Genomic DNA, 26,689 nt, shown 5'->3' with positions numbered 1-26,689 from the left:
CAGGAAGCCGCTCTTTCTCTCCTGTTTTCCTCCCTCTCTATCACAGCAGCCGCAGGGCGCGCTGTTGTGACACACACTGGGAAGAGAGAGAAGGGAGAATATAAGAGACCACGCGGCCGCCAGAGGTAACGGAGCGGCGGCCGCGGAGGGGGCGGGGCGGGCAGACAAGAGGACAGTCCCGCGGCCCAACTGGAAACGTCCTGCGGACCACCAGTGGGCCGCGGACCACAGGTTGGGGATCCCTGCGCTATACCACCAACAACACTACATACTGAAGGCAGCCTAGCATGTACCATTATGATCAATCCAAGAGAAAAAGTAGCATGCTTAAGGATTTGTAGCATGTCAAAACCAAACTCACCATGGCTGGGAATTGAACCCAGGTCTCAGTGCGTGGTAGGTAGCTGACTTATCCGCTATACCACCAACAACACTACATACTGAAGGCAGCCTAGCATGTACTATTATGATCAATCCGAGAGAGAGAGAGAGAGATTTTTTTTCCGGAAAATTCCACGGAAATAAAACATTTTCCGCAGAATTCCGGTTTAGAGGTTTAGCAATTCCGTTCCAACCACCGGAATCGGAATTCCCCTAATTCCGTCCGTAATCCAGCGAGCATCGCTACAGTTGGCATCTGTAACGAAGGGGACCCTGGGCCACTGTCTGGAAGCGGCAAGGGACATATCGGCTGCCAAGGGCTGGAGGAAGCCTGGGGTAAGTAGATTTTTTTTTGAAAAACAAAACAAAAAGAAAACGCATATCTGTCCTTTAAGGGGCCAAAGCCAACCAGTCACCAAAAGGGATAAACACAGCCTCTCTGCAGTGGGATGGAATGGACTGCAGCTCAGTTCTCCCTGATAACTAATAAGAGGTCATAAAACCTGTGGGAGGCTATGATAAACACTCCTGACAGCAGAGAAGTGATAATAGGTCAATACAGTATAATCTTGAAAATTAGAGAATGATGCAAGGTTATAAAAAAAAAAAAAAAGCTATATAACTGAAAGTAAATATATGGGAATATTTTCTTTGCTACTAAATATTTTATTAATTATCTGTACTACACAACCAATTCATTATATCATAAGTTTTTTATTTGCTCCATTGTCACTTTAACCTCTGCTTCCTGGGTGGGGCTAATCAGCTCATCACCACTAGTTACAGTCACAGGTGTGCAGACAAGCCGGACTCCTCCGCAGGGCTCTCAGATGCGTCAGAGGCGCGCAGAACTCCCAGCAGCTGCTTGGTATTCCAGACAGCTTGAAGTGCGAGCAGCGTCTCTCCAGCCGGCTTTACAAACTCCGATATTAGTTTGTGAGCTGTGGTAATTGCTGTAAACCTTTCATTTGCTTCACCGGAGTGGAGCCCACAGCGCTGAAATACACGTCTGTGGGCTCAGGGTCCTCTATCACTCCTGTCCTGCGATATGGTGCAGGTTTATAGGGGTCAGTGGAAGATGATATATATAAGAAGTGGCCTGTAAATGTAATGCTTGTTTTGATTAAGCTCTGCAATATATACAGGCCTTCTAAAGCACAACAAATCACACATACACTTAGGGAGCAAATGCCCATCACAACAAATGAGCGCAAAACTAATTTACTTCTGCAAGGTCACAGGAAAACAACTCTCACTAGTTACTGCAATCTGCCGGACGTCATCCCTGCACAGGGGAACCAAATAAAGTATTAAAGATCCCGGTACCAAAACAAAGTCATACGTAATGCTCCGGGCCAGGAAGAAACAAAAACACAAAAACTTAAGGTGCATTTATCTCATTTTGACTATAGTAATATACTGCTTTGTGGACTACCGACTAACAGACCGTCACGGCTCCAATCTGTACTGAACTCGGTTGCTCATCTCATTCATCTCTCTTCTCGCTCTTCCTCTGCTGCTCCTCTCTGCCAAGCTCTTCACTGGCTGCCAATTAGCGAGAAGATCCATTTTAAAAACTCTTAACCCCGACCTACAAAGCTCTCCACAATCTCTCTCCCGTGTACATTTCCACACTTGTTTCCAGATACCCATCTCAGATATACACATGAGCTTATTTTGTCCTCCTCTAGATTCAACTTGTCTCATTCACGTACACAAGACATTTCACGTGCTTCACCCCTCCTCTGGAATGCCCTTCCACATCTGTCACTCTCCAACCTTTGAAATCGTTAAATGCAAAACTCACTTTTTCCGACAAGCATGTGCTTTAACTTAGATCATTCCTCCCTCCAATCTCTTGTCAAGTTGTACCCATTACTAGATAACCTAAACACACACTGCCTGTATGTATAGTTCATACTTCCCCACCTCTTGTTTCCCCCCATTCCTTTAGATTGTAAGCTCGCAAGGGCAGGGCTTTCCCACCCTTTGGTGTCTTGGAATTTGTTATCTATTTTGTAGCTTGCACTCTGTTATACATTTTATTCATCATGTTACATTTGTCATTGTAATCACCAATTCTGTATTTGGGACCAGTGTCCATATCTGATGTATCTCATTATGTACTCCATTGTTTTCTTACTTTGTACACCGCCACGGAACATGATGGTGCTTTAGAAAATCAATAATAATAAATCTGTTGCACCTCATTTCCTTTCCACAAAAACACAGCCGCATATCTATGTGGATTATTGAGGTCATGTGATTACAGCTGCCCTGCTTTTTATTCAAATGATGCAAATTCAGGAAGAGAAACTATATGTGTGGCCAACAGACAGGCCCCACATCTTCTTCACTCTGGTAACAGGGTGGAGTTTTCAGACTGCTGTCAATCACGGCACTAGCTTCTGAGTGGAGGTGACAAGCACTGGTTCATAAAGAATCACCTACTACTGATTTCCACAAGCTTTGCTCCGATCATGCTTTTAAATATTAACAGTGGCAGGTATGATCCCAGTCTAGTGAGTACAGCAGTCATAAATTACTGGTGTAATGTTTCGTTATATTGGCTTTTGGTTGAAAAAGCTTGGTACACACATCCAATTTTGACCGAACCATTTTACAACTTCCACGTAGTATGAGATCTTACCTACAACATGGAGGTGGTAAGATTGGCCAGTTTTTAGCCAATCAAAATTGGATGTGTGTACCAGGTTTAGGACAAGTAGGCAGTGTTGAAGAGGTGGGATTTGAGGGCTTCATTAACCACTTGCTGTCCCTATGACTTGAAAATAGGTCTCTGCACTCTCCTTCCAACAAAATCTTAGAGAACACGGTTTATCTCTGACCTGATAACATCAGTACAGAGTTGTAAAGTAATGACAGCAAACCCGTCCTCCTCCCAGGGAATTCAGTGGCAGAGTTAATTAGTAAACAAGTATAAATACACATTTCAGGAGCAGACAGTAGCAGTTTGTATATCACTACATTGTTACATCTGATACATTATCAAAAGAAATGAACTGTTTAAATAAACAGGAGGGATAGACAAATAAAAGGTGTGGGCTTAATGTACAATAGAACTGTTTACATTAAGGGCTCGTCTCCAATAGTGCGGCGTGCGTCTCGCAGACGCACGCCGCACTGAGCCGGTGGGCGGGATCGCAGGCGAATCCCATGAGCCATGTCATGCACGGCTACGGGATTCGCAGCCTCCGCGGCGAATTCTGCAGGGGGTTCCAGGGCGAATCGTTCCCGCAAGTGATTGCGCCGCGGCGCCGTCATCTCCTATGCCAGAGTTTCCCCGTGCAAATCATGTGCGGGGGTACTCTGCAGAATCGCCAGCGAAACTGCCCTAGTGGAAACGGGCCCTAAAGCTACAATGTATGAAAGTGGATACTTTGTGTATTTTTTCACTTTTTTTTCCCCTTATTTTCCCTTTAATATACATAGAAAATAAGGTAAGTACTAATAACAAACATCAGTCACAAAAAAAGCCTTCTTTGTCCTGAAAAAAAGACAATATATAAATCATTTAGTTCTGATATTTATTGATAAAGTTCTTGCAAAAATAATCAGTGCTAAGCTGAAATGTGAAAATGACCAGGGTAGTGAATTGGTTAAACGCAGCAGCAAGTAATATGTAGTGTATTGACAGAATGCTGCCAAGTGCTCACAAATACTGTATATGTATGTACACTGCATTATTGAACTTTGATTTTTTTTTTGTATAATGCTTTTGTTTATATAAAAAAAACACACACACACACACACAAAAAACACAACAAAACAGAAGCAAGCCTAATGGGACAAGGAATGGAATTCCAGAGAGTAGTGGCAGCCCTAAAAAAAGTATTGGCACCATGTGAAAAGCAAAAAAGTATCAACAAACTTGTATAAATATGTAAAGGTAATAGTAACATGAAGAACACATTCAAAGCAAAAAATGCTTCCACTGAAAAATCCCCCCAAACGTTTTTTTTTTGGCTAAAATGAACCAGACATCCCAACTTATATGTAGCAGTGCTTATATTGTACAGTAGAGTACAGGCATTTATCTTATGGCTACTCTAAGCTGCAGAATAGGCGGCAGTACTTAAATAATCATTATCCACACTGGCAGATATTTTGCACAGGGTAAATGGCTTTCGGTGTGCACAAAGCCCTGTTGAATAATGACATATTAGGAGGAATAAGGCCCATTAGGCGCCTTTCAAACCCTCATGAAAACGCAGCCTCTATAGAATGAAAGAGCTATAGTCAAGAGCAAAGGATTCTGGGAAAACGGCTAGTCCCATTTCACAATAACAGCAGAAGGGGTCCATGGATCATAAACAATGCGCCATCTATAATCATCTCAGCTTCTAATGTTTTTCGGTCGCCGCCATTAGACTACGCAGGAAAAATACATTTACAGAAAACACACAGGACCCAATGATGCATTTCATATTAGCGCAGTAATTATAACTGGCTAAAAACGACTGTTCATTTGCAAACACTGTTTATGATGGTGATATTTCCTAGTGAATGGTTCTAGCCGAATGGCCTCTGCACAGCTGTAATCTGTGCTGAATAGGTCAAGTCAGAAAGGTCATCCCCCATAATAGAAAGTTTAATAAGCTTGCCATCTGAGGAAGTGACATGATCTTGAGATGAAATGACAGGAGAGATGGTCAGGACAGGAAGATGCTGGACAGCCTTGATGGGCCAGCATGATGACTTTCCCAGGCAGGCTCAAATGCTGAGAACTAACAGTCGATAAAACTACCTCTGCTGTTATTAAAATACTGTTCCAGCTAAAGCATACCTGACTGCTGGTTTCCAATATGTACATTTCACAATAAAAGAGGCACTGTAGTGTCATATAGTGGAATGCAGTAAATTATTCACGATACCCACTTATTAATGTTTCTGGTTTCAGCATCATAAACACCCCACCCGCCCTGCGGTATTGCCTCTCTCCTTGCAGCTGCTCTTGCGGTATTACCTCTCTCCTCGCAGCTGCTCCTGCAGTATTACTCTCTCTGCAGCTGCTCCAGCGGTATTGCCTCTCTCTCTGCAGCTACTCCTGCGGTATTGCCTCTCTCTCTGCAGCTACTCCTGCGGTATTGCCTCTCTCTCTGCAGCTGCTCCTGCAGTATTGCCTCTCTCCTCGCAGCTGCTCCTGCGGTATTGCCTCTCTCTCTGCAGCTACTCCTGCGGTATTGCCTCTCTCTCTGCAGCTGCTCCTGCGGTATTGCCCCTCTCCTCGCAGCTGCTCCTGCGGTGTTGCCTCTCTCTCTGCAGCTGCTCCTGCGTTATTGCCTCTCTCCTCGCAGCTGCTCCAGCGGTATTGCCTCTCTCTCTGCAGCTACTCCTGCGGTATTGCCTCTCCCCCTGCAGCTACTCCTGCTGTATTGCCTCTCCCCCTGCAGCTACTCCTGCTGTATTGCCTCTCCCCCTGCAGCTACTCCTGCTGCATTGCCTCTCCCCCTGCAGCTACTCCTGCTGTATTGCCTCTCCCCCTGCATCTACTCCTGGTGTATTGTCTCTCTACCTGCAGCTACTCCTGCTGTATTGCCTCTCTCCCTGCAGCTGCTCCTGGGGTATTGTCTCTCACCCTGCAGCTACTCCTGAGGTATTGCCTCTCTCCCTGCAGCTACTCCTGGGGTATTGTCTCTCTCCCTGCAGCTACTCCTGCTGTATTGCCTCTCCCTGCAGCTACTCCTGGGGTATTGTCTCTCACCCTGCAGCTACTCCTGCTGTATTGCCTCTCTCCCTGCAGCTACTCCTGGGGTATTGTCTCTCTCCCAGCAGCTACTCCTGCTGTATTGCCTCTCTCCCTGCAGCTACTCCTGCTGTATTGCCTCTCTCCCTGCGGCTACTCCTGCTGTATTGCCTCTCTCCCTGCAGCTACTCCTGGGGTATTGTCTCTCTCCCTGCAGCTACTCCTGCTGTATTGCCTCTCTCCCTGCGGCTACTCCTGGGGTATTGTCTCTCTCCCTGCAGCTACTCCTGCTGTATTGCCTTTCTCCCTGCAGCTACTCCTGCTGTATTGCCTCTCTCCCTGCGGCTACTCCTGGGGTATTGCCTGTCTCCTTACAGGTGCTTTATCAAAGGTGCTTTGGACAGAGGACATAGCCTGTCACCTTGTGTTCCTTGACTGCAGGTTAAATATTAGATATGTGGTAAAGTTGTAATAATTCCACATAAGCTTTCATAAGATTAGCTCATAAACGCATGTGTGTTCCTTATATAGGCATATTCATTATGGATTTGTGAATAAGCGCATCTTCCTCCCCAAAACCAGTAATCTCCCACAGAGATCACACAGCTCAGTGATGCAGTGCAGATCCCAGCATGGTTCCTGTGAACATGTTTGCGTAAGCAGCAATGACTAGCCATGGGGAGGGGGGTTAGTTATGTGATATACAGTGATAGGGTTGTCAGGAGCCTCACAGCATTAAAATCGCTGCTAAACGTACAAGAGCCATGACAAATGAGAGTCAGTTACACTGCCCTGTGTAATACAGTACTGTAAATATATGAAACAGTCTGTCATTAGCAACAAGAGTTCTAATGCAATAGATCTGGGTAAATTTAAAAAATATATATTTGGACTTCATGTAATATTTATTAGTCACACAAACACATTTTATAAAAATATGTTTATTCACAGTTGTCCTTTAAACTTAAAGATCATACGAGGTGAAAATAAACTGATGAGAAAACATTTGTATCTATCCTCCTCCTGATGACTTTTTTTTTTAGATATACCAGAGTTTTATTTTATATTTAAATCTAGTTTTTACTGTTTCGTTGTCTCTGCTTAATGACGCCTTCATTGAAGTGTGCCAGATCTCAAATCTATGAATTACTGACCCTTTTGATCTATTTCCTGTTTTCAGAAGCCATTGACTGACAGGAAAGTGTTTTATGGCTGTAATTACTTATCAGTGAGGGTTATGCTATAAGTCTGACCCGGTCAGAAATGGTCACTTGCATCCTGATGTTTAACTTTCAGGCAGAGAAAGAAAAAGGAACACAGCCTAGTTATTTGTGTGCTAGGCACTGTACATACACGTTTATCTCATCATGTCACATGTCACCTCGGTTGTCTTTTAAGCAAATTGCTGCTTTTGTGTAAATGGTAATATAAAAAGTGCCATAACTCCCCAGAAGAATGGCGGTACTCCGGAACTCCGGCAATGTAGGTTTCACAATTAGGCCTTATATTGATCATCATACTCTGATGATGGAACTGATTAATCCTAGATAGGAAAACTGTTATCCATTTCCCTTTCTTCCTTACGGGAGTCCTATTATAATCCGAGAACCTTGACTGCTTCTTTGGGCTGATCCACGTATCTTAACTCGCGTTCCTGGCCGACTAATATTTTTGTTCTGATGTGTAACTATTTTTATGCTTATGGCAAAATGATGTATTAGCCGGAATTTAGTTTCTCAAGGTTTTGTTTCCAGCCTATTACTGGGTATATTCAACACACACAAGCAATAGAACACAGCAGTACATGCATCCAGCTACATTTAAGTTGTCAGCAGGTGCTCGTCCACTTAAATGTAGCTGGATGCATGTACTGCTGTGTTCTATTGCTTGTGTGTGTTGAATTTAGCATTCAGTATGGAGGCAGTGTTGGTGGGTTTTCTGGATGTGAGAGGTCCAGAGCCTGGGTGTGAGAGGTCCAGGCCCCCCTGCACTCCCCTCCAGGTATCGCATGTTGGCCTTGGGGCCCCGGCCAGTGAGAGAGGTCCGAGGCCCCTGGCCATCGTGTGAACCAATCGTGTGTTTTTATTACTGGGTATAATATGTTGCTATTCAAGCTCACTTTCACTACTGGTTAAAGATTGGCTCCTAAAGAAGTGTACCTTGGTCACGAAACACTGAATTTGTGATGAGTTATGGTCATATTGTATGACATATTGTTATTGTATTTGTGAGTCTGCACCCACTTGGTGGCACAGCTGTGGGGCATCCAGCTACTGTAAACCCTTCATGGAATTCAGGCAGTGTTTATACTATTATATCACCCATTGGGTCTCTTTTTCAGGTTACATACTGCATCACTGTATGAGATTGAGGTCTGTCTCGTTGCACTTAGCATGTTATGCTGGGCATACACGGGTCGATCCGGCGGCCGATTAGCCGCTGGATTGACTTGCGCCGCGTCCCCGCTCGTCTGCGCGTGCGCCCGGATCGATTCCCGCTCGTCCCCGCCGGCACTTCTTATCTTCCAATCAATTCGCCGCTATTGTCCGCCCGCGGGTATCCCAGCATTAAAGGCCTTTGTTTTAACAACTTGAGTACCAGAGGTGTATACCCCCTAGTGACCAGGCCATTTTTTACAATTCAGAACTTCACAACTTTAACCGTTTATTGCTCGGTCATACAACTTAGCACCCAAATATATTTTACCTTTTTTCTTCTCACTAATTAAGCTTTATTTGGTGGTCTCTGATTGCTGCTGCAATATTTCGGTTTGTTTTTTATTAAAAATAATTTAAAAAAAAACAAAACAAAACAAAACAACAACCCTATTTTAGCCCGAGACTACTAACAAACATGACACTATACATACATAGGCATATGCCTATGATAGGGATTAGATTGTGAGCCTATCAGAGGGACAGTTAAATGACAAGCCTGTTTACCTGCAGTGCTGCGCATGATCGCAGCGCTATATCCTCTATAATAAAACCCCTTTGTCTCTGCGTCCCATCCCTGCACTTCCTGTGTGTGTGTGTGTGCGTGTCCCGTGTTTTGCGCTACTGCGCATGTGCTGGGCGGGACGCAGAGACTGAGGAGAGCTGAGGGAGGACGTGGCCAGAAGGGGCGCGCGCATGTGCGGTGACTGCGTGGCGGTCACGGGGGAGGATGAGAGGGAAGGAAGGGGAGGGGAGGAGGGCGGGGTTTCAACACAGACCAAGATCCCGTTTTAAAACGGGCTTAGGTCTACTAGTACATATATATTTACCTAATTTATGTTAAAAACAGCTTGCCAGCTCCGATCGCTGGCTGGCAGGCTGATTGCGGCAGCCCCACGTTTACTGCAGGGAACGCTCGTTCCCTGCAAATCTGGCCTCTCGCGAGTTGACGCCATACGGCGCGACTTAGGAACCAGAGAGCCGCTCTGCGGCCGCCATCCTGCGTTAGGAGGTCGCAGAGTGGTTAAAAAGAAATAAGTTAAAATAAAATGTATTTTAATGTGTTAAATCTCTTCTGTTGATTCACTGTATCCCCTAAAGTTCAATTTAATGACTTTTCCATTAACTATTTTCAATGTTATTATTATTTTTTTTTTTTTTTTGCATTACCAATTAAGTTATTTGCACAGTTCTATAACTAAAGTTAGCCATACACTGTACAAATGTTTGGCCCAATTAGACATTCAATAAAACAAAAATATAAAATGGATCAAAAATTAAAATAGATTTAAGTTTTTACAATTGTAATTACGATCGTAACTATGGTTGAAAGAGTGAACCGCAATGTTGGTTTTTGGTCAGACTGTAAAGCTAAATACTCACCTGACGACAAAGGAAGAGAGATCCCAACGACGTCCCACGACCAGGAGTGTTCCCTGACCCAACTTCCTGTGGGTGGGTACCTGCGATGTCACAACTTGTTCACCCTAAAAGCGCAAATCATGAATTTGCATTCGTGATTTGCATTTTGATTCTATTTCAACAGAACGATAATCATAGCGCAATTGCCCCCAAAGCGCTGCATGCAGCCGGCGATCAGCAAAGTGCTGAAAAGTGCTCAAGTGTGAACCAGCCCAACACGTCGGATGCAAACAGGAAGCCAAGCAATTGCGATACTTTGTGAGTCATACGGGATCTTAAAGATCCGCTGTGACAGCCGTTATAACCGCGTGCTGCAAAGCGTCATTTGCATAGTGTAAGGCCAACTTTGGAAGCAGCTCTCCTATACTTACCAGCACCACAGAGTCCAGATGGCCTCCGTCCGGTGTGCATCCAATCCCTCTTCATCCTCTGGACCAGTCTCAGTGCCGTCATGGAGACTTCATGATTTTTATCACCAAACTCCAGCATGTGTGCAAAGCGTGGAATGTACAGGCAAGGGTCTGCAAGAGAAAGCAACAAGTGTGAGATATACCTGGATGAACACTGCTTAGCTACGACAACAAAAAGATATAAAAAGATAGGCACTTCCTGATTCCATAGTTACATAGTTATTTGGGTTGAAAAAAGACATACGTCCATCGAGTTAAACCAGAGAACAAAGTACAACACCAACCTACTCCCTCACATATCCCTGTTGATCCAGAGGAAGGCAAAAAACCCTTACAAGGCATGGTCCAATTAGCCCCAAAAGGGAAAAAAATTCCTTCCCGACTCCAGATGGCAATCAGATAAAATCCCTGAATCAACATCATTAGGCATTACCTAGTAATTGTAGCCATGGATGTCTTTCAACGCAAGGAAAGCATCTAAGCCCCCTTTAAATGCAGGTATAGAGTTTGCCATAACTACTTCCTGTGGCAATGCATTCCACATCTTAATCACTCTTACTGTAAAGATCCCTTTCCTAAATAAATGGCTAAACCGTTTTTCCTCCATGCGCAGATCATGTCCTCTAGTCCTTTGAGAAGGCCTAGTGACAAAAAGCTCATCCGCCAAGCTATTATATTGGCGTTTTTTCTCTAGACTAAATAAACCCAGTTTATCTAACCTTTCTTGGTAAGTGAGACCTTCCATCCCACGTATCAATTTTGTTGCTCGTCTCTGCACCTGCTCTAAAACTGCAATATCTTTCCTGTAATGTGGTGCCCAGAACTGAATTCCATATTCCAGATGTGGCCTTACTAGAGAGTTAAACAGGGTCAATATTATGCTAGCAAGCTATTACAAGTTGCTAGTATTGAGACCCTTTTGTTATTTGATCTGAGGAAGCGGACTGCAAACTGTGAAACGCATTATCATTCAGGTGTCTGGTTTCTATTAAAAATGTTATTATTTGGGCTACCCCCTTCTTTTAGAGGTAAGCCTATTTATTTGTATTTTATCCAACTGACATTATCCCTTCCACACATTAACAATAATTATTTATTTATTGCATTTATAACGCATCAACATATTACGCAGCGCTGGACATTAGTTAAGGATACAGAAAATATTTAGGGGTGACATACAGCAATAAGACAAAGAAATGCATGCAAATCGGATCACGCCGCACAGTAGGAGTACAAGGTAATGCTTAGTCAATCTCTGGATACGAGCATGGCCAGTCGAGTTTCCTCAGATTCATAGGATGGGTGTATGGTAATGGAGGTGCATCAACAAGTAGGAGACACAAGGAGGAGGACCCTGCCGAAGGCTTACAATCTAGAGGGAGAGGTAAGGACACGAAAGGTAGGGACCAGAGTTCAGCTGTGGGTTTAGAGCTCCAGTGAGGGGGCGTAGGCCAGAGTGAAAAGATCAGTTTTGAGGGCCTTCAGGCAGTGGAGAGTAAGGGAGGAAATTACATGAAAATTGGCTTCAAAATGGCCACACTTAAAATGGGAAGTGCTAAGAAGTATTCTCTCTTTTTTTACTGTATAAAAATCACTAAAATCAAAATGTGGACAGTGCAATACACGTGTTATGTAAGTAGAGCAAGTATTTATCTACTTATATATGTGTGTGTGTGTTGGGGGGGGGGTCTGAGATAGTATGGCTGTCAGCTCCTCTTTAAACAGAAATAAATATGGCAGCCTCCATATACTTCTCATTCCAGTAGTCATTTAACTGCTGGATCTTTCTGGAGGGGAGAGCGGAGCTTGCTGGTGGTGTTCCCAGGATTTTTGCTTTGGTGCCAAATGTGGCCCGTCGAGCATTACTGGTGGCCCCGGCAGGTCTCTATAGTTGTTCATTCATGTGGCCCACTGGCCATAGCTGCGGTGCCGCAGCAGTAAAAGCCACTGATTAGCAGCCGCCACTGTGCCAGCAGCAGTAACAGCCAATGATTAGCAGCTGCTACTGTGCCAGCAGCAGTAATAGGCACTGATTAGCAGCTGCCACTGTGCCAGCAGCAGTAATAGGCACCGATTAGCAGCCACCACTGTTCCAGCAGCAGTAACAGCCAATGATTAGCAGCCGCCACTGTGCCAGCAGCAGTAACAGCCACAGATTAGCAGCCGCCACTGTGCCAGCAGCAGTAACAGCCACAGATTAGCAGCCGCCACTGTGCCAGCAGCAGTAACAGCCACTTATTAGCAGCTGCCACTGTGCCAGCAGCAGTAATAGGCACCGATTAGCAGCCACCACTGTGCCAGCAGCAGTAATAGGCACCGATTAGCAGCCACCACTGTTCCAGCAGCAGTAACAATCACAGATTAGCAGCCGCCACTCTGCCAACAGCAGGATCAACCACCAATTAGCAACCGCCACTGTGCCAGCAGCAGTAACAGCCACTGATTAGCAGCCGCCACTGTGCCACTGAGTGTAGACCAGTCCTGAGGGGCAGTTGGTAGCAAGACTATATACTCTGTAAATTGCTGCAGGAGATGTCACTGCTATAGAAGAACATAATAAAAACGTAAATCTATCAGTTGGCTACACATGTACAGGTTGGCATGTGCGTAGGACCAATCTGTATTTCCTAGGATGTCTGACAGAGGAAACAATTGTCTATTAGTCAGTGTAAACATTGGTTCAGATGTACAAGCCCTGAAGTGTTCTTCCTGTTGAAGGCTCAGTCCAATGACATCACATATAGTAGAACTACACACTATCCAGAAAATATCACCCAGAAAGGTAGTTCTGGGAAGAATCGTACACACACTCTAACCAGCATCATAAATCTGGTGTGTGTGTGTACATAGCTTTATCCTTTTTCCCAGATTCAGGTGCCTTCCTAGTACAACAAAAACTGCTGCACGCCCTGCAATACATCTGCTGTTTTTTTCTGTGATTTTCTATCATTTTCTAAAGGTGGCCAATGGCCTCAATTCACTAAGATCATGCTGGAGATAATAAGGCAAGAGAAAACTTACCTTCACACAGTGAGAGTTATCTTATCTCTTCATTCCTTACGTTACCTCTTCTGTAGTTAATTTACCTCCTCATTCCTTAATTTACCTCCTCTGTAGTTAAGTTACCTCCTCTGTAGTTATTTTCACATGCAGTTAATAAACAGCCTGTCTAACTCTTTTAAGGATTAAAGAGTTAACTTAAAGACAGAAGAGTTAACTTTAGGTTTGCCTGAGGTAGAATGTTTCTTGAATACTACATGCCTTATCACCATGGTAACTACTCTAGAAGAGTTATTAAAGACAAGAGATAAGCTTAGTGAATTTAGGCCATTGTCACGGAACAGCAGTGAGAAACGCAGGTGAATCTAGAGAATTCACAGTCGATTTCCTGATCGCTCCCTGTCGGATCTGTGCAGTCGTGCAAGCGATCAGAAAACGACACTTTTGTGTTTTTTTTAATCCAGAGATCTGTTCCCCTGTGAGCAAAGCATTCCCCTCACCCCTCAGGAATGCCTCACCCCTCAGGAATGTCGCACGTGGCCAGATTCCCAGCAGAGACTAGCTCCTTTCCCTCACAGCCAGATGGCCCCATGAAAAGAGAAAGGAAACTGGCTCTCCAGGGGGCCATGACAAAGCAGCCAGAGCGGCACCGACCAGGCAGATATGAAAACCTGTGGGATAGGGTTTTTTACCTATTAAATGGAGACCGTATATCGCACAGCTATAAAATTCATATAGTCTTATTCGTTAAAGTCTGCCCAACGTGCTGATAGGAAATTCATCGCCATAGCCCGTCCAGTTATTGCAGTATGAATCTTCTCAGGAACCTGACCCGCTGCCCTAGCCATGTCTGATGTCATATTAATCGGTATTTTCCGACAAGTATGAATCTGCTATCCCCCTAAATATGACATGTATCGTTCATGAGTTACAGCACTTTATACGTTTAGCCCTAAAATCTCTCAGAGGGAATGAACTGTCATTGGGTGGTAATTCAGAGGGGGTCGGCATTGCCACACCCCCAAACCAGCTTCACATGGCCGGCAGGCGGGCCCTCAGTCCTCCAAATTCCACCTTCACGAGAGCACACTGCCAGCCAGGGGACCATGTGGTTAGCGGCCATCTTGTCTGAACTGAAACAAAGGACATTTTCCTTTTTGCTTGGATTTTAAATTGAGCTGAAACAAAGGACTTTACCAAGGAACTTTGATTCTTCCCACTAAAGGACATCTTTCCAGAAACTAAGTATTTTTTCTCCCTTTCTTTATTTTCCTACTGTGTTATCTCATATGTCTCAATAATTGTTGATTTTAATAATTCTCTGTATATATTAATTATTTATATTGCCGTAAATAAAAGTCTTTATCAAAGTCATTCACTGTTCCGCTACCCTGCTTTTCAGCCATACACAGAAACTGATCTCAGGTCTCTGGAGAGACGCTACTACTATTGTTGATATCTAGACAGAATAGAGTGTGTTTAACCGTTTTTTATTCGCAGGACTAGTCAGTCAGTCGGGTCCACTGGCCCATACCAGTGGTGGTGGCAGTTATATGCTGAAATCGTGTTTAAGTTGTAATTACCGTACCGCACAGGCTCCCTTCTGGTTTGTCTGCGGCCAATTCCCAACGGTTCCTACGCATTGACTGCGACCAGAGGTCGCACGATCCGTGCGCTGGCACCGTTAGGAAGGCATTTCGCGTTCCGACCACTAGGGCTCTTGTGACAGCCATACACTTATAGACTTGCAGCAGATTCGACCATCAGATAGATCTGGTGGCAATCGACCAGTGTATGGCTGCCCTAAGTATGAGACGGAGGGTCAACGGAGCAGCACCATTGTGATGTCATGTGGCGGGCGGGGGAGCGGTGTAAACAATGTGGGTGGCATCACTGGGGAATACTTGCGGGCTAGGGGCCGCTGTACACACACCTGATTATTGGCTGAGGCGGTCATTATCTGTCGCTTAAGCGACTTTAGGCAAGTGAGTGTAATGCTGGGAATACACCATACAATTTTCTGTTAGATTCTTCTGTTGTGCTGGATACACACGGTGCGTTCCTGCACTAGATTTCCCGCTCGATTCCCGTCGATTTGTTTATTTCCAACATGTCCGATTTGCATTTCGATGGATCGTTAGGTCGATTCGCATGTAAAGTATGCCAAATCGACCTAACGATCCATCGAAATGCAAATCGGACATGTTGGAAATAAATGAATCAACGAGAATAGAGTGGGAAATCGAGTGCGAGAACGCACCGTGTGTATCCAGCATTAGATTTTTCTGTTACATTTTCTGTTAGAATGCATAATTAGATTATTTTCTGTAGAGAATGGTCATTATCTCTGGTGCATTGTCTTCTGGTTATCTCCTGCTGAATAGAACAATGTCTAATTGCTGGGCTAATAGATGGTAAGATAGATAAATTTCCAACATGTTGAACTTTATCTATCTGGCAGGTAAATCTAACAGAAAATTGTATGGTGTACTCCCAGCATAATGCTGGGCATTCAAGGGTCAATCCGGCGGCCGATTAGTTGCCGGATCGACTCCCGCCGCATCACCGCTCGTCCGCCCCCCGAATTGATTCCCGCCAGTCCCTGCCGGCGCTTCTTATCTTCCGCTCGATTCGCCGCTATTGTCCGCCCACGGGTATCGAGCGCAGAATCTATCCCCATGGTGATCGGACACGTTGAATATTATCAATCGAGCCATCAAACCTCCCTCGACGCCGTGTATGCCCCGCATAAGAGCCTTTAACCATATGCAGGTATATATTGACCCAATCTGTGAAATCACTGATCCCTCCACCAATTGCTAACAGGCTAGGGTGACCAATTTACCTCTTTCCACCAATCTTAACAGCTCTTAGCAGACAACTGAGCAGTAATTGAATGAACCATTGTCCTCGCTAGCTTTGGATCACTCAATGGAGATCAAAGCTATTTCACTGTTGATCCCCATCCGTTTTCCATTCACAGCAAAATCCATGAGGCGTTTATCAAATCAGGCGTGACGGAGTCTGCAGACCACGGGCAGATCTGATCAAAGTGAACTAATCTTCCAAAAATATTATTCCATGTATGAACACCTCATGGATAACAGTTATAGCTTAGCAGACATGTTAGGATGGAGAGACAAGGGGCATTAAAGAGGAACTTCAAACCAAGATTAAAGAGGAGCTGTTAGGTATAGGGTCTCAGAGAAAATAAACACATATATCAGTAGCTAAATATAGGCTGTACTTACATTACATATGCATTTCACTGTCCACGTTTGGATTTCACAGAATTTTTATATAGTATATGCAGAGAATGATGCTCCTGACAGCTCATGGCAGGTTCCATGTTTGTCTGTCTCCTATGAAGCCAAATGTGTCGTCATGTCCTCCCTGCTTCCTGATCACAGAAAAGCTTGTACTGAATAACACTAGTGTGCAGTGAATATTAATTAGCCATGTGGCTAGGAACAATAGCGGACTCCTGCAGTGTACTCTGCCTGGAGATTTATCAGTGCTGTGCGCTGGACTGAGTTACAAGCTGCTGAAACTTGATCCTGTAACTTCTCCTTAGCAGCCGAGGGGAGGGCCCCAGAATGCTTTGCAGTATGGTATGCGGCTTGCGTCTTCTTAAGAGCTTGGGAATAACAGCTTTGCTGTTCAGCACACATCAAATGTAAGAGAGATTTTTATCTTCAGTAATGCCTTTTTGGCTTCCTTCTAAACTGTTTAACACAGGAGAATAGAGGTTTAAATTAGCTTTTGTAGCCTGACAGTTACTCTTTAAACTTCATCCCAATCAGTAGCTGATACCCGCTTTCCCATGAGAAATCTTTACCTTTTCTCGAATAGATCATCTTGGATGTCTGTATGGCTGATATTGTGGTGAAACCCCTCCCACAGTGTGATGTCATGACCATGGTTCTGACAGTTTCCTGTCTGTGAACCTCATTGCATTGTGGGAAATAACAGTGGTTTTCACACTGCCAAGCAAGCAATATCTCCCTCTGTGCATAGAGCTCTCAGTAACGAACATTCCGTACAGATCACCTGGCAGAACTAAAGAGGTCACCACCACTGATACATTTCAGACTGTAAATCTGAGTGAGAAAAGTTTTTTGTAATGGGCAAACATTGACTAAATAGTTTATAACTAGATATTGTAAAAAAAACAAAAAAAAACTAAGCAATTGTATTAATTATGTTCAGACATCAATATGTATCAGACAACTGAAGCGAGAGTAATATGGAGGTTGTCATATTTATTTGCTTTTAATCAAGACCAGCTACTTGGCTGTAAGGCTATCTTGGTGCAGGAGATAATTAAAAACAGGTGGCAGGCATGTGTAGAAGGCTATCCTCATGCCCACTGCTCTCCCTTCTCCTCCATCCCCCTCTGTTAGGTTGTAATGGTCCCCCCGCAGCTATTTCCGGAGCAGGAGGGTTGGTGAACAGTGCGCAAGCGCTGCCCAGCAGCGCGCATCCTTGATCACGCGTCTGTGGCCAGGAGCGTCCTGCACATGCGCACTATGTAACTGTGACGTAGTGCACATGAGCAGAGTGCTCCTGGCCACAGACGCAAGATCAAGGATGCTTGTCGCCGGGCAGCGACTGCGCACGGTTCACGAACCCTCCTGCCCCGGAAGTAGCTTCAGGAAAGCATTAGAGCCAAATGGAGGGGGACGGAGGAGAACAGGGGAGCGGTGGGCATGAGGAAAGCCTTCCACACATGCCTGCTCCCCCTGTTAAATTTTGTCCTGCACTAAGGTATCCTTTAATACATCAGTAGTGTTTGAATCACACACCTGAAACAAGCATGCAATAAATCCAGTCAACGTTCAGTCAGAAACACTGCTGCATTCTTGTTCAGGGTCTATGGCTAAAAGTATTAGAGGCGGAGGGTCAGCAGGACAGCAAGGCAATGTGCATGGATTAAAAGGAAATACATATGAAAGCCTCCAAATCCCTTTCACTTCAGTTGTCCTTTAAGGTTTAATTTTTCACACAGTTATCTCTATGTGTAAAATTCAGAGAATTCATCACCAGACACAAACATTCAATCATAAATTAAGTCCCATTTGCGAATGTTTGGCAGATCCCCACTTAATCTTTTTATAACTAGCGGGCTATCTGAAGATGAGCCGTCTGCATTATTTCTCAACTGTAAATTACTCTGTCCCATAAACATAGTAAAACGAATGAACCAGCCCGCGGGGCAGTTATGACAGGATTTTCATTTCACAGCATTTTATCACAGACAGTACGTGCGCACCAACACAGACGTACAGAGAGGTGTATAGTACGTTCTACAGAATGGAAGTTCCCGGTAAAACCAGGAGTGCTCAGAAGACCCCGCCCTTCCATGACCTCTGAGACAGGCCATAAAGGAGGAAAAGCTAACCAAACAACCGCTATTTACAGCTCACCCTAAAACCAGCAGAGAGGACAAGTGAAACCATGTGTCTAAAATGAGACAGGCATGTGGAGCCACTCTGCACTTGAGGAATGGTCTGAATTTAGCAAAGGGTTCATGATTCGGGCACATGCTGGTGTCCGCCGAACGTGGGCATCTTTTTATTCCAATATGGCAAAGTAAGATACAATCTCTGCACTCTTCAGCTGGTGACTACCATGCAGCCACGCCGACAAATTTACAGAGTGACATAATCTCGTAGTAAAGATTTAAAAAAAATAAAGACATGCATCAAGTTCAACTAGAAGCAAAAAAAGAAAAAAGTTCACAGTCCTGAACCCACATATATCCCCGTGGATCCAGAAAAAAAGTGAAAAAAAAACATTACAAGGCTGGAGGCAATGAAAAAAAAATGAAAGTGAAAAAAAATCCCATACTTCCATCCTCCAGAAGATTCCAAAATCTCCAGACCACTGCTGGACACCGGGACCCACTGGTATTGGTCCTTTGGGGGGGGGGGAGGGGGAGGGAGCAACATGTATGGTCCTCCTTGGGACTTGGCTATGTCCAGGGGGTGTGTGCTGTCTGCATTTGTTTTCTTCCCCCCCCCTTCCCCAGGGGGCAGCTGCGGCGCTACCGGGCACTGGGAGTGCTTTGTGGGGGTATCTGCACTGCCCCTCATTTCCTGAGGGCATGAGGAGGCCTAAAAACAGCGCCAGGGCTGTGGAGCCGGAGTTAGAATGAGCAGTCGGAGTTGGAGGTTTCATAAACTGAGGAGTCGGATGATTTTTGTACCAAATCCACAGCTCTGGTAGGTATCACACTAAGAAGTCGGAGTCGAGAAGTCAAAGCTATTTTGGGTACCTGGAGTCGGATTTGGAGTCGAAGTTGAAGCTATTTTGGGTACCTGGAGTCAAAGTTGGAGTCGGAGGTTTCATAAACTGATAAGTCAGATTTGGAGTTGAAGTTGAAGCTATTTTAGGTACTTGGAGTCGGAGTTGGATGATTTTTGTACCAACTGTTGAGATGCAAAGTATTTTGCATGGGCCAACTCCTGCAGGAAAAAGCAGTGAGGTAGTTAATAGTCAACAGACATGAGGCAACCAGTATATAAATCAGGTGACACTGGTTTGAGCACACACCCCTTTTTTGCAGCCCAATGGAAGTTTGCCATCACACTCCTGTCTGGGAACGAGCACTACCACACTGCGCAGGATGCCTTGCACATTCGCAGCAACAAGCAGGCACGAGGCATCCTGCGCAGTGCGGCCTTGTCTTAGAGGTTTGTGGGTTTAAGGTGCTGGATCGGTGGAGTCGATGGGGACAGAGGAACATTCTGTATTATCCAGAGACTTCCCTTTGCGAAGGTAAGTATCCATTTAGGCCACTTTTTCACATCAGGTTTCCATTAAAAGCCATAATTTATTAATTGTTGACTGCCGTATGGTTAATATTCATTTAACCCTTTAGCAGCCAATACATTTAGAGGCTTGCAAGTGTTCCAGGCCAGTTTATTTTAAACGCTTTTTTTTAATTTCTTATTTGTTACATATTCTTGCTACTAATTCGCAAATTCTTCTGCTCTCAGTTATATGCTCTGCTAGCAGAGAGACATCAAAGCATTCCAATTTACAGCACAAAGACTTCTGTCCGTTGACGTCAAAAGCAGTGCACTCTCTCAAACAAAATGATTCCTTTGAAGCTGCTAGTAGGTTAAAAACGAGGCTCTGATCAACATCCATTGCTGATTTTTTATTATCTTGGTGTAGAAATGAGTTTCCAGTTGTTGTTTACATTAGGCGTTCACTAGCTTTATAATCAAGGCCAATGTGCACTTGCAACTTAGGTTGCCTAAAACAATAGCTGCGATAGTTTCGCAGGCCTTAGCCAAGTGTGTACAGGTATACAGATGACAGCTTGATAACAATTGGACAAGCAGGAAAATCATGCCTGATCACTATTCTTAGGCCTCGTTCACATCAGGGACGTTTCTGTGCGCTTTCCACAACGCATTGCCCTGTGCGTTCAGCAAGGTATTGATTTTCCCATGTAATTAAATGTGCCTGGTTCACATCTATGCGCTGCGCTGAGCTGCGTTACAAATATGTAGTGTTGCATGCATTTCTGTGCGTTGAGCTGTAAAGCGCTCATCAAAGCAAGTGAATGGGTGCGCTTTTTTAGTGCATGGAAGCGTGTACAAGCGCATGCGTTTTTTGCCCCTAATCTGGAAAAAAATACAGAATATAAAAACAAAGCTTTATTGACAACTGCTACAATAAGCAAAACGTGCTTTAAAGAAGCGCAGCGAAACGCACAGAAACACGCATTTTGGCCTGGTGCACACCAAAAATCGCTAGCAGATCCGCAAAATGCTAGCAGATTTTGAAACGCTTTTTCTTATTTTTCTGTAGCGTTTCAGCTAGCATTTTGCGGTTTTGTGAAGCGTTTTTGGTGTAGTAGATTTCATGTATTGTTACAGTAAAGCTGTTACTGAACAGCTACTGTAACAAAAAACGCCTGGAAAACCGCTCTGAAGTGCCGTTTTCCCTATACTTAACATTGAGGCAGAAACGCATCCGCAATCCAAAATCTGCAGCAGCCCAGGAGTATGCGTTTCTGCAAAACGCCTCCCGCTCGGGTGTGCACCAGCCCATTGAAATACATTACCCTAGCGGATCCGCACCCGCAAGCGGATCGCAAACCACAGCAGAACCGCTCTGGTGTGCACTAGGCCTGAGCGAGCAGAAGTGCCTGCGGTTTTTTTTACCATGCGCTTTCACACATTTCTCAGCGCAGCAGATGTGAACGAGGACTTATGCCCCACCGCAGGGTGCTGGCATCTTGTTCCTTTGTGTCAGTATCACTCTCCTCTCTATAGCACAGTTAGGAGCTGAGCAACACGTTTGTACAGTGATCATTCAGAACAACTGCCCAAAATGACCAATACATGCTGAAGTACTCTGAAGAGCTGCACAAAGATGATAGGTAATATTAAGACAAAGCAGATGAAGGCCCTGATTCCCCCGAGCAACGGTAAGATTGCCGTGTGCTGCCGGTAAAACCTGAACCGTGCATGCAGCGTTCTCTGCAGATACAACCAAGACAACAAGAATTATGATTGAAAACTCCATTGTGATGTACAGATCTGAACTGAGGGGACTGTAGGTTTTTTCAAGAGAAGAGAATGACTTTAAAGTGAACTTTTATCTTTTGCACACAACTGCAAGCTACTTTTGTTTAGGCAGTAATTCCTATTTCAAAGCACACTGGAACTGTCAGTAAGCTGCCGCATTGTTACTTCAAGAATTACAAATCTGCTACAGTAGTTTACAAATGATTGTCGACTTAGCTGCCAATAGAATTTAGTGGCAGAGTTCTTTAACAGAGCTGGCTGGATTATAAGGCTGAGGCAACAAACAACTGAGGCCACAGCACGGCGGCGTAGTGGTTAGTGCTCTCGCCTTGCAGCGCTGGGTCCCCGGTTCGAATGCCATTCAGGGCAACATCTGCAAGGAGTTTGTATGTTCTGCCTGTGTCTGTGTGGGTTTCCTCCGGGCCCTCCGGTTTCCTCCCACATCCCAAAAGCATATAGATATGTTAATTGGCTTCCCCTGAATTGGCCCTAGACTATGATACATTCACTACATGATACATACGACTATGGTAGGGACTAGATTGTGAGCCCCTCTGAGGGACAGTTAGTGACAAGTGACAATATATACTCTGTACAGCGCTGCAGAAGATGTTGCCACTTTATAAATAAATAAAACAAGTCATTAAATTATACGACAGCCCAAAACATAGTGACATTGCTTATCAATTGCACTGATAAGCACTTTGCCACGGGATATCATTCGGTTTGTCTGTGGGTCCATTGCCAACTGATCTGTAAAACGGTCTGGCAGTAAACCTACGGACCTAGTGTGTACTGCCCTATGTGTAGAGATGATCCTTCCCAAAGGTATCCAATCAAAACCAAAATATTAAAGTGCCCATACACACATTGATTTTCCCATTCAATTTTCCACAGATTTGATCACTTTGATTAAATCGGATGGGAATTTATTAAATTCGATTGATTTTGACCAAAAATTGATCAAAAGAAAGGAAAGGAAATCTAGGACGATTGGGGGTGGGGAAGAAGCAGTGGATGATCAATAGGCCATAGCGTTGCATTGAACTTAACAGTGCAATGCTGTGGTTCGATCAATTTTCATTTGATTCCCTGTTGGAATCTATCAAAAATCGATGTGCTGTGTGTGGTGAGATTAAATTCCTTCTAAATCGATTCCTTTCTAAAACGTCCATCGAGTTCTGGTTGAACTCAATGGACGTATGTCTTTTTTCAACCCAAATTACTATGAACTGATAATTTTGGAACATTGGGTGATAATCTATAAAGGTGCCTATAGATCAGACGATGTATGGGCAGATCAAACAAGAGACAGATTTCTCTCTGATCAAATCTGATCAGAGGGAGATTTGTTGCCTGCTCATACACCTCAGGCCAATTCCCAATTGATCTCAGCATGAAATCTCCTGGGAATCGGCCTTGTGATGGTGCATCCGCCGCCTCCCGTGCTGTCCCCCTGCCAGCGTATACGTGGGCGAGTCAGACATCACACAAGCGCCCACGTTACGTTGGCAACCACGTGGGTTGCGTGTATGAAGGTGGAGCCAGCGACGGACACAGACAGGTAAAATATACTGCACTGAGGGGAAACATTTTACATTAGGGGGGGCAGCGCTGGGAGTTCCGTCACATTCGGTGCTCATCCCAATGTTGCCCGCAGTTACCGCCATGCATCCGATTGAGCAAGTCAGCCCTACATCTTGCAGCATGTCTGATCGAAACATTTTGGCCTGAAATTGGCTGCATCATCGATCGGCCATGTCCTTGGCGGTACAGATTTCCATCCGATTTGATTATAATAAATCGGTCGCCAAGTCGCCTGATGCATGGCCACTTAGAGACAAGGTTCACAGTTGCGTTACAGTGGTCATTGCCATTCTGCTCCTTCCGTTACGTTTCCCCGCTTCCCCCCTCCCCCAAAGTGGATTTTGCCCCTTAGAACGTTCCATTTCTTCACTAGTGTGCAGCAGCAAACTTGCGATACTTTCAGCGGAACGTGCAGAACTGATCTGTTTAAACGGATCCATAGGTTATCATTGGATTCATTCGCATTCGTTAAGATTCATTCCGTTCCAGTCCGCCAGTGTGAACGGGGCTTTAGTGTATGGTCAGCTTCAGGGCTGAATGAACTAGTCCCTATTTATTTTAATACACTAAATTACTCCAGTCAGTATACAAACGACCTACACACAACACCTCAGTCATTAACATATAGCAAAATGACCTTTTTTTTCTCAAAACTACCTTGCAGGCACTGATAAAACTGTCTACAGGTGGCTGAAATCTTATGAATTGAAGTGTGCAAACACGAGATAGCGATATCACACAGATTGTGTATGTTACAGTGCCTCACGCTATATAAAGAACTTGTCTTCCAGGATTCTTGGGGGGGGTGAAAGTGACCTTTGGGAGGTTACAATCACCAGGAACACAGCAACCAAATATAGCTTGTAAAGCAGGGAGGCTGTAAGAGGCTTCCCGGGAAGGGCTGTGGCTCTGTTTTGTCAGGCAGCCCGCGGGTGAGCGGAGGAAATCAAACGCCGGCTGCACCTTGAACTGCATTGTGCTCACAGGATGCCAGCCTCTATCACTGTCTGCCAAACACAGGTTCTTTATTACTCCTATAATCCCAGCCACCGCCAATCAGGCATCCTGGCTGCCCAGGGGCACTACATATCCTGACACTCGCTGGGAATATAAGGGAAAACTGCACAGGTCAATAGAAAAAAACCACTGCAATGGTCAGGAGGCATCTGAAATCTTACTGACGCTTCACAAACCAGCCAGTGGTCTGTGTCAGGGGTGGAGACTTCTACTTTCAGCTTCTGGCAATACTTGACATATATAAAACATATCATGCATTTAAAGAGTACCAGAGATGACGTAATAATCAGTATTTATACTTACCTGTGTTTCCCACAGCCCCATGATGGCCATGGGCTCCACTGCCGTCCTCCTGGGCCCCTCCATTGTGCCCCCAGTATATAGCTCAGTCGCAGGCAGTCGTGGTTCACTGCGCATGCACAGCACCGCAATAGGGCGGCGACAGGAGCGTGGGCCGATTTAGCTGCAACTGCGCTATATACCGGGGGACACAGCAGGGGGGCCTGGGAGGATGGCGATGGAGCCCACTATAGGCATGGGGCTGAGTAAGCCCCAGGTAAGTATAAAAGCTGCTTATTTCATCATCTCTGGTTTCCTTTAAGCATCGATCTGTTTGGCAGCACTTTACTCCCCATGTTTGTGTGGGTTTTCTCTGGTCACTCTGGCTTCATTACGCATCTTAAAAACATACTGAAAAGTTGCTTCATTTCCCCCTAAATTGGCCATAGACTGGTAGAAACAGACTTCATGTCAATTCACAAAGATTTTTTACCTCATGCTGTGTTCCATTCAGTATTTGATGGATTATTGCAGGAAAATGGAAGAAAGAGGTGATACAGGTGGCTTTTTTTAATTATGCTGACAAGGGCTGGCGCACACCAAGAGCACTTCTGAGCTCTTTATTTAAAACGCTTGCGCTTTGAAAAGCGCTTGGCTAATGTATTTGAATGGAATGGAGCACACCAGATGAGCTTTTTTTCCCCAAATGCGAGTCCTGCAGCATTATTGCTGATTTCTGAGGCGATTCGGCCTCAATGTTAAGTATAGGAAAGTGGAAAATTGCTCTGAAAAACTCTAGATCAGAGCGATTTTCAAATGACTGCTACACCAAAATGCTCCAAAAATCGCTGGGCAGGATTAGAAAATCGCTAGGCACATGCCTGGAATCGCTCTGAAAAATCACTTGAAAAAGCGCTGAGCGCTTGCGATTACACTAGCGCTTTTTGGTGTGCATTGGCCGTAAAGACCGTGTCCAAGCTACATAAAAGTAACATAAAATTTGCATCAGACCAAAATTATTAGCATCTTAGTAAACATTATTGATTACTGTACAACGGTTAAGGGCTCTGCCTCTGACACAGGAGACCTGGGTTCAAATCTCAGCTCTGCCTGTTCAGTAAGCTGCACCTATTCAGTAAGGAGTTTCTTGGGCAAGTCTCCCTAACACTGCTACTGAGTGCGCTCTTGTGGCTGCCTCGCAAGTGCTTTGAGTCCGACAGGAGAAAGGCGCTATACAAATACTGCCATTATTATTATTATTACAATAAATATTGTTGATTTGTATTTTACAAAATAAGAGATTGGGGGAAAAAAAGTTTCCATTAACTTTCTTAATTTTCTGAAGTTCACCAGTATTTAACTTTCCTCTTTTCACAGCCATTTCCCTTCTCTCTCTCCTTCTTAAAGTGCACCTGAACTTTTGCACAGGACAGAAGGAAAAGAGAGAAATGCACCCTGTGTGTATGTAGAGAGTTTAGCCTGTCTGATTCCCCCTCATCTGTGACTAATCACCACAGTAATTTGAGCTCTCAGTTGTGTCAGCTGGCTGCCTTGGCAGAGCAGCTAATTTGTAAACATAGGATGTTAACCCTATGTCTGCTTCCATGAAAGCAGGAAGTAGACATGCTGCAGATTTATCGCAGGATTGGTATCAACTGTAACAAAGATAAGTTTTACTTTACATGTTATTATGCTGTCGCTTATCTTTTAGAGCAGAGAAGTCGGAGTTCAGGTGCACTTTAAATTAAACTCTTATCCTTTGCACACAGCAACAAGACACTTGTTAAAGGGGCACTATGGCGAAAAATTGTAAAATATAAAATATGTGCAACCATAGACAAATAAGAAGTAGGTTATTTTCCAGAGTAAAATGAGCCATAAATTACTTTTCTCTTATGTTCCTGT

General features: G+C 44.5%; 1 protein-coding gene across 3 annotated transcripts in view; it reads right to left on the bottom strand.

Moving 5' to 3' along the window:
* Positions 1-26,689, bottom strand: part of BRF1 (BRF1 RNA polymerase III transcription initiation factor subunit) — a 452,239-nt gene that overhangs the window by 229,745 nt on the left and 195,805 nt on the right. Inside the window, exons 1-2 of one of the 3 annotated variants that reach the window (XM_068254253.1) lie at positions 19,676-19,820; positions 10,317-10,466 (exon numbers count right to left, since the gene is read on the bottom strand). In XM_068254253.1, coding sequence (XP_068110354.1) covers positions 10,317-10,466; positions 19,676-19,706 — 181 coding nt within the window. In that variant the 5' untranslated portion in view covers positions 19,707-19,820. Of the gene's footprint in view, positions 1-10,316; positions 10,467-19,632; positions 19,821-26,689 lie in introns of those variants that run through there. The other 2 variants (XM_068254254.1, XM_068254252.1) reach the window with 2 other exon arrangements.

Source organism: Hyperolius riggenbachi, chromosome 9, assembly GCF_040937935.1.
Source record: "Hyperolius riggenbachi isolate aHypRig1 chromosome 9, aHypRig1.pri, whole genome shotgun sequence".
Classification (NCBI taxonomy): domain Eukaryota; kingdom Metazoa; phylum Chordata; class Amphibia; order Anura; family Hyperoliidae; genus Hyperolius; species Hyperolius riggenbachi.
This window is presented reverse-complemented; position numbering and strand designations above follow the sequence as displayed.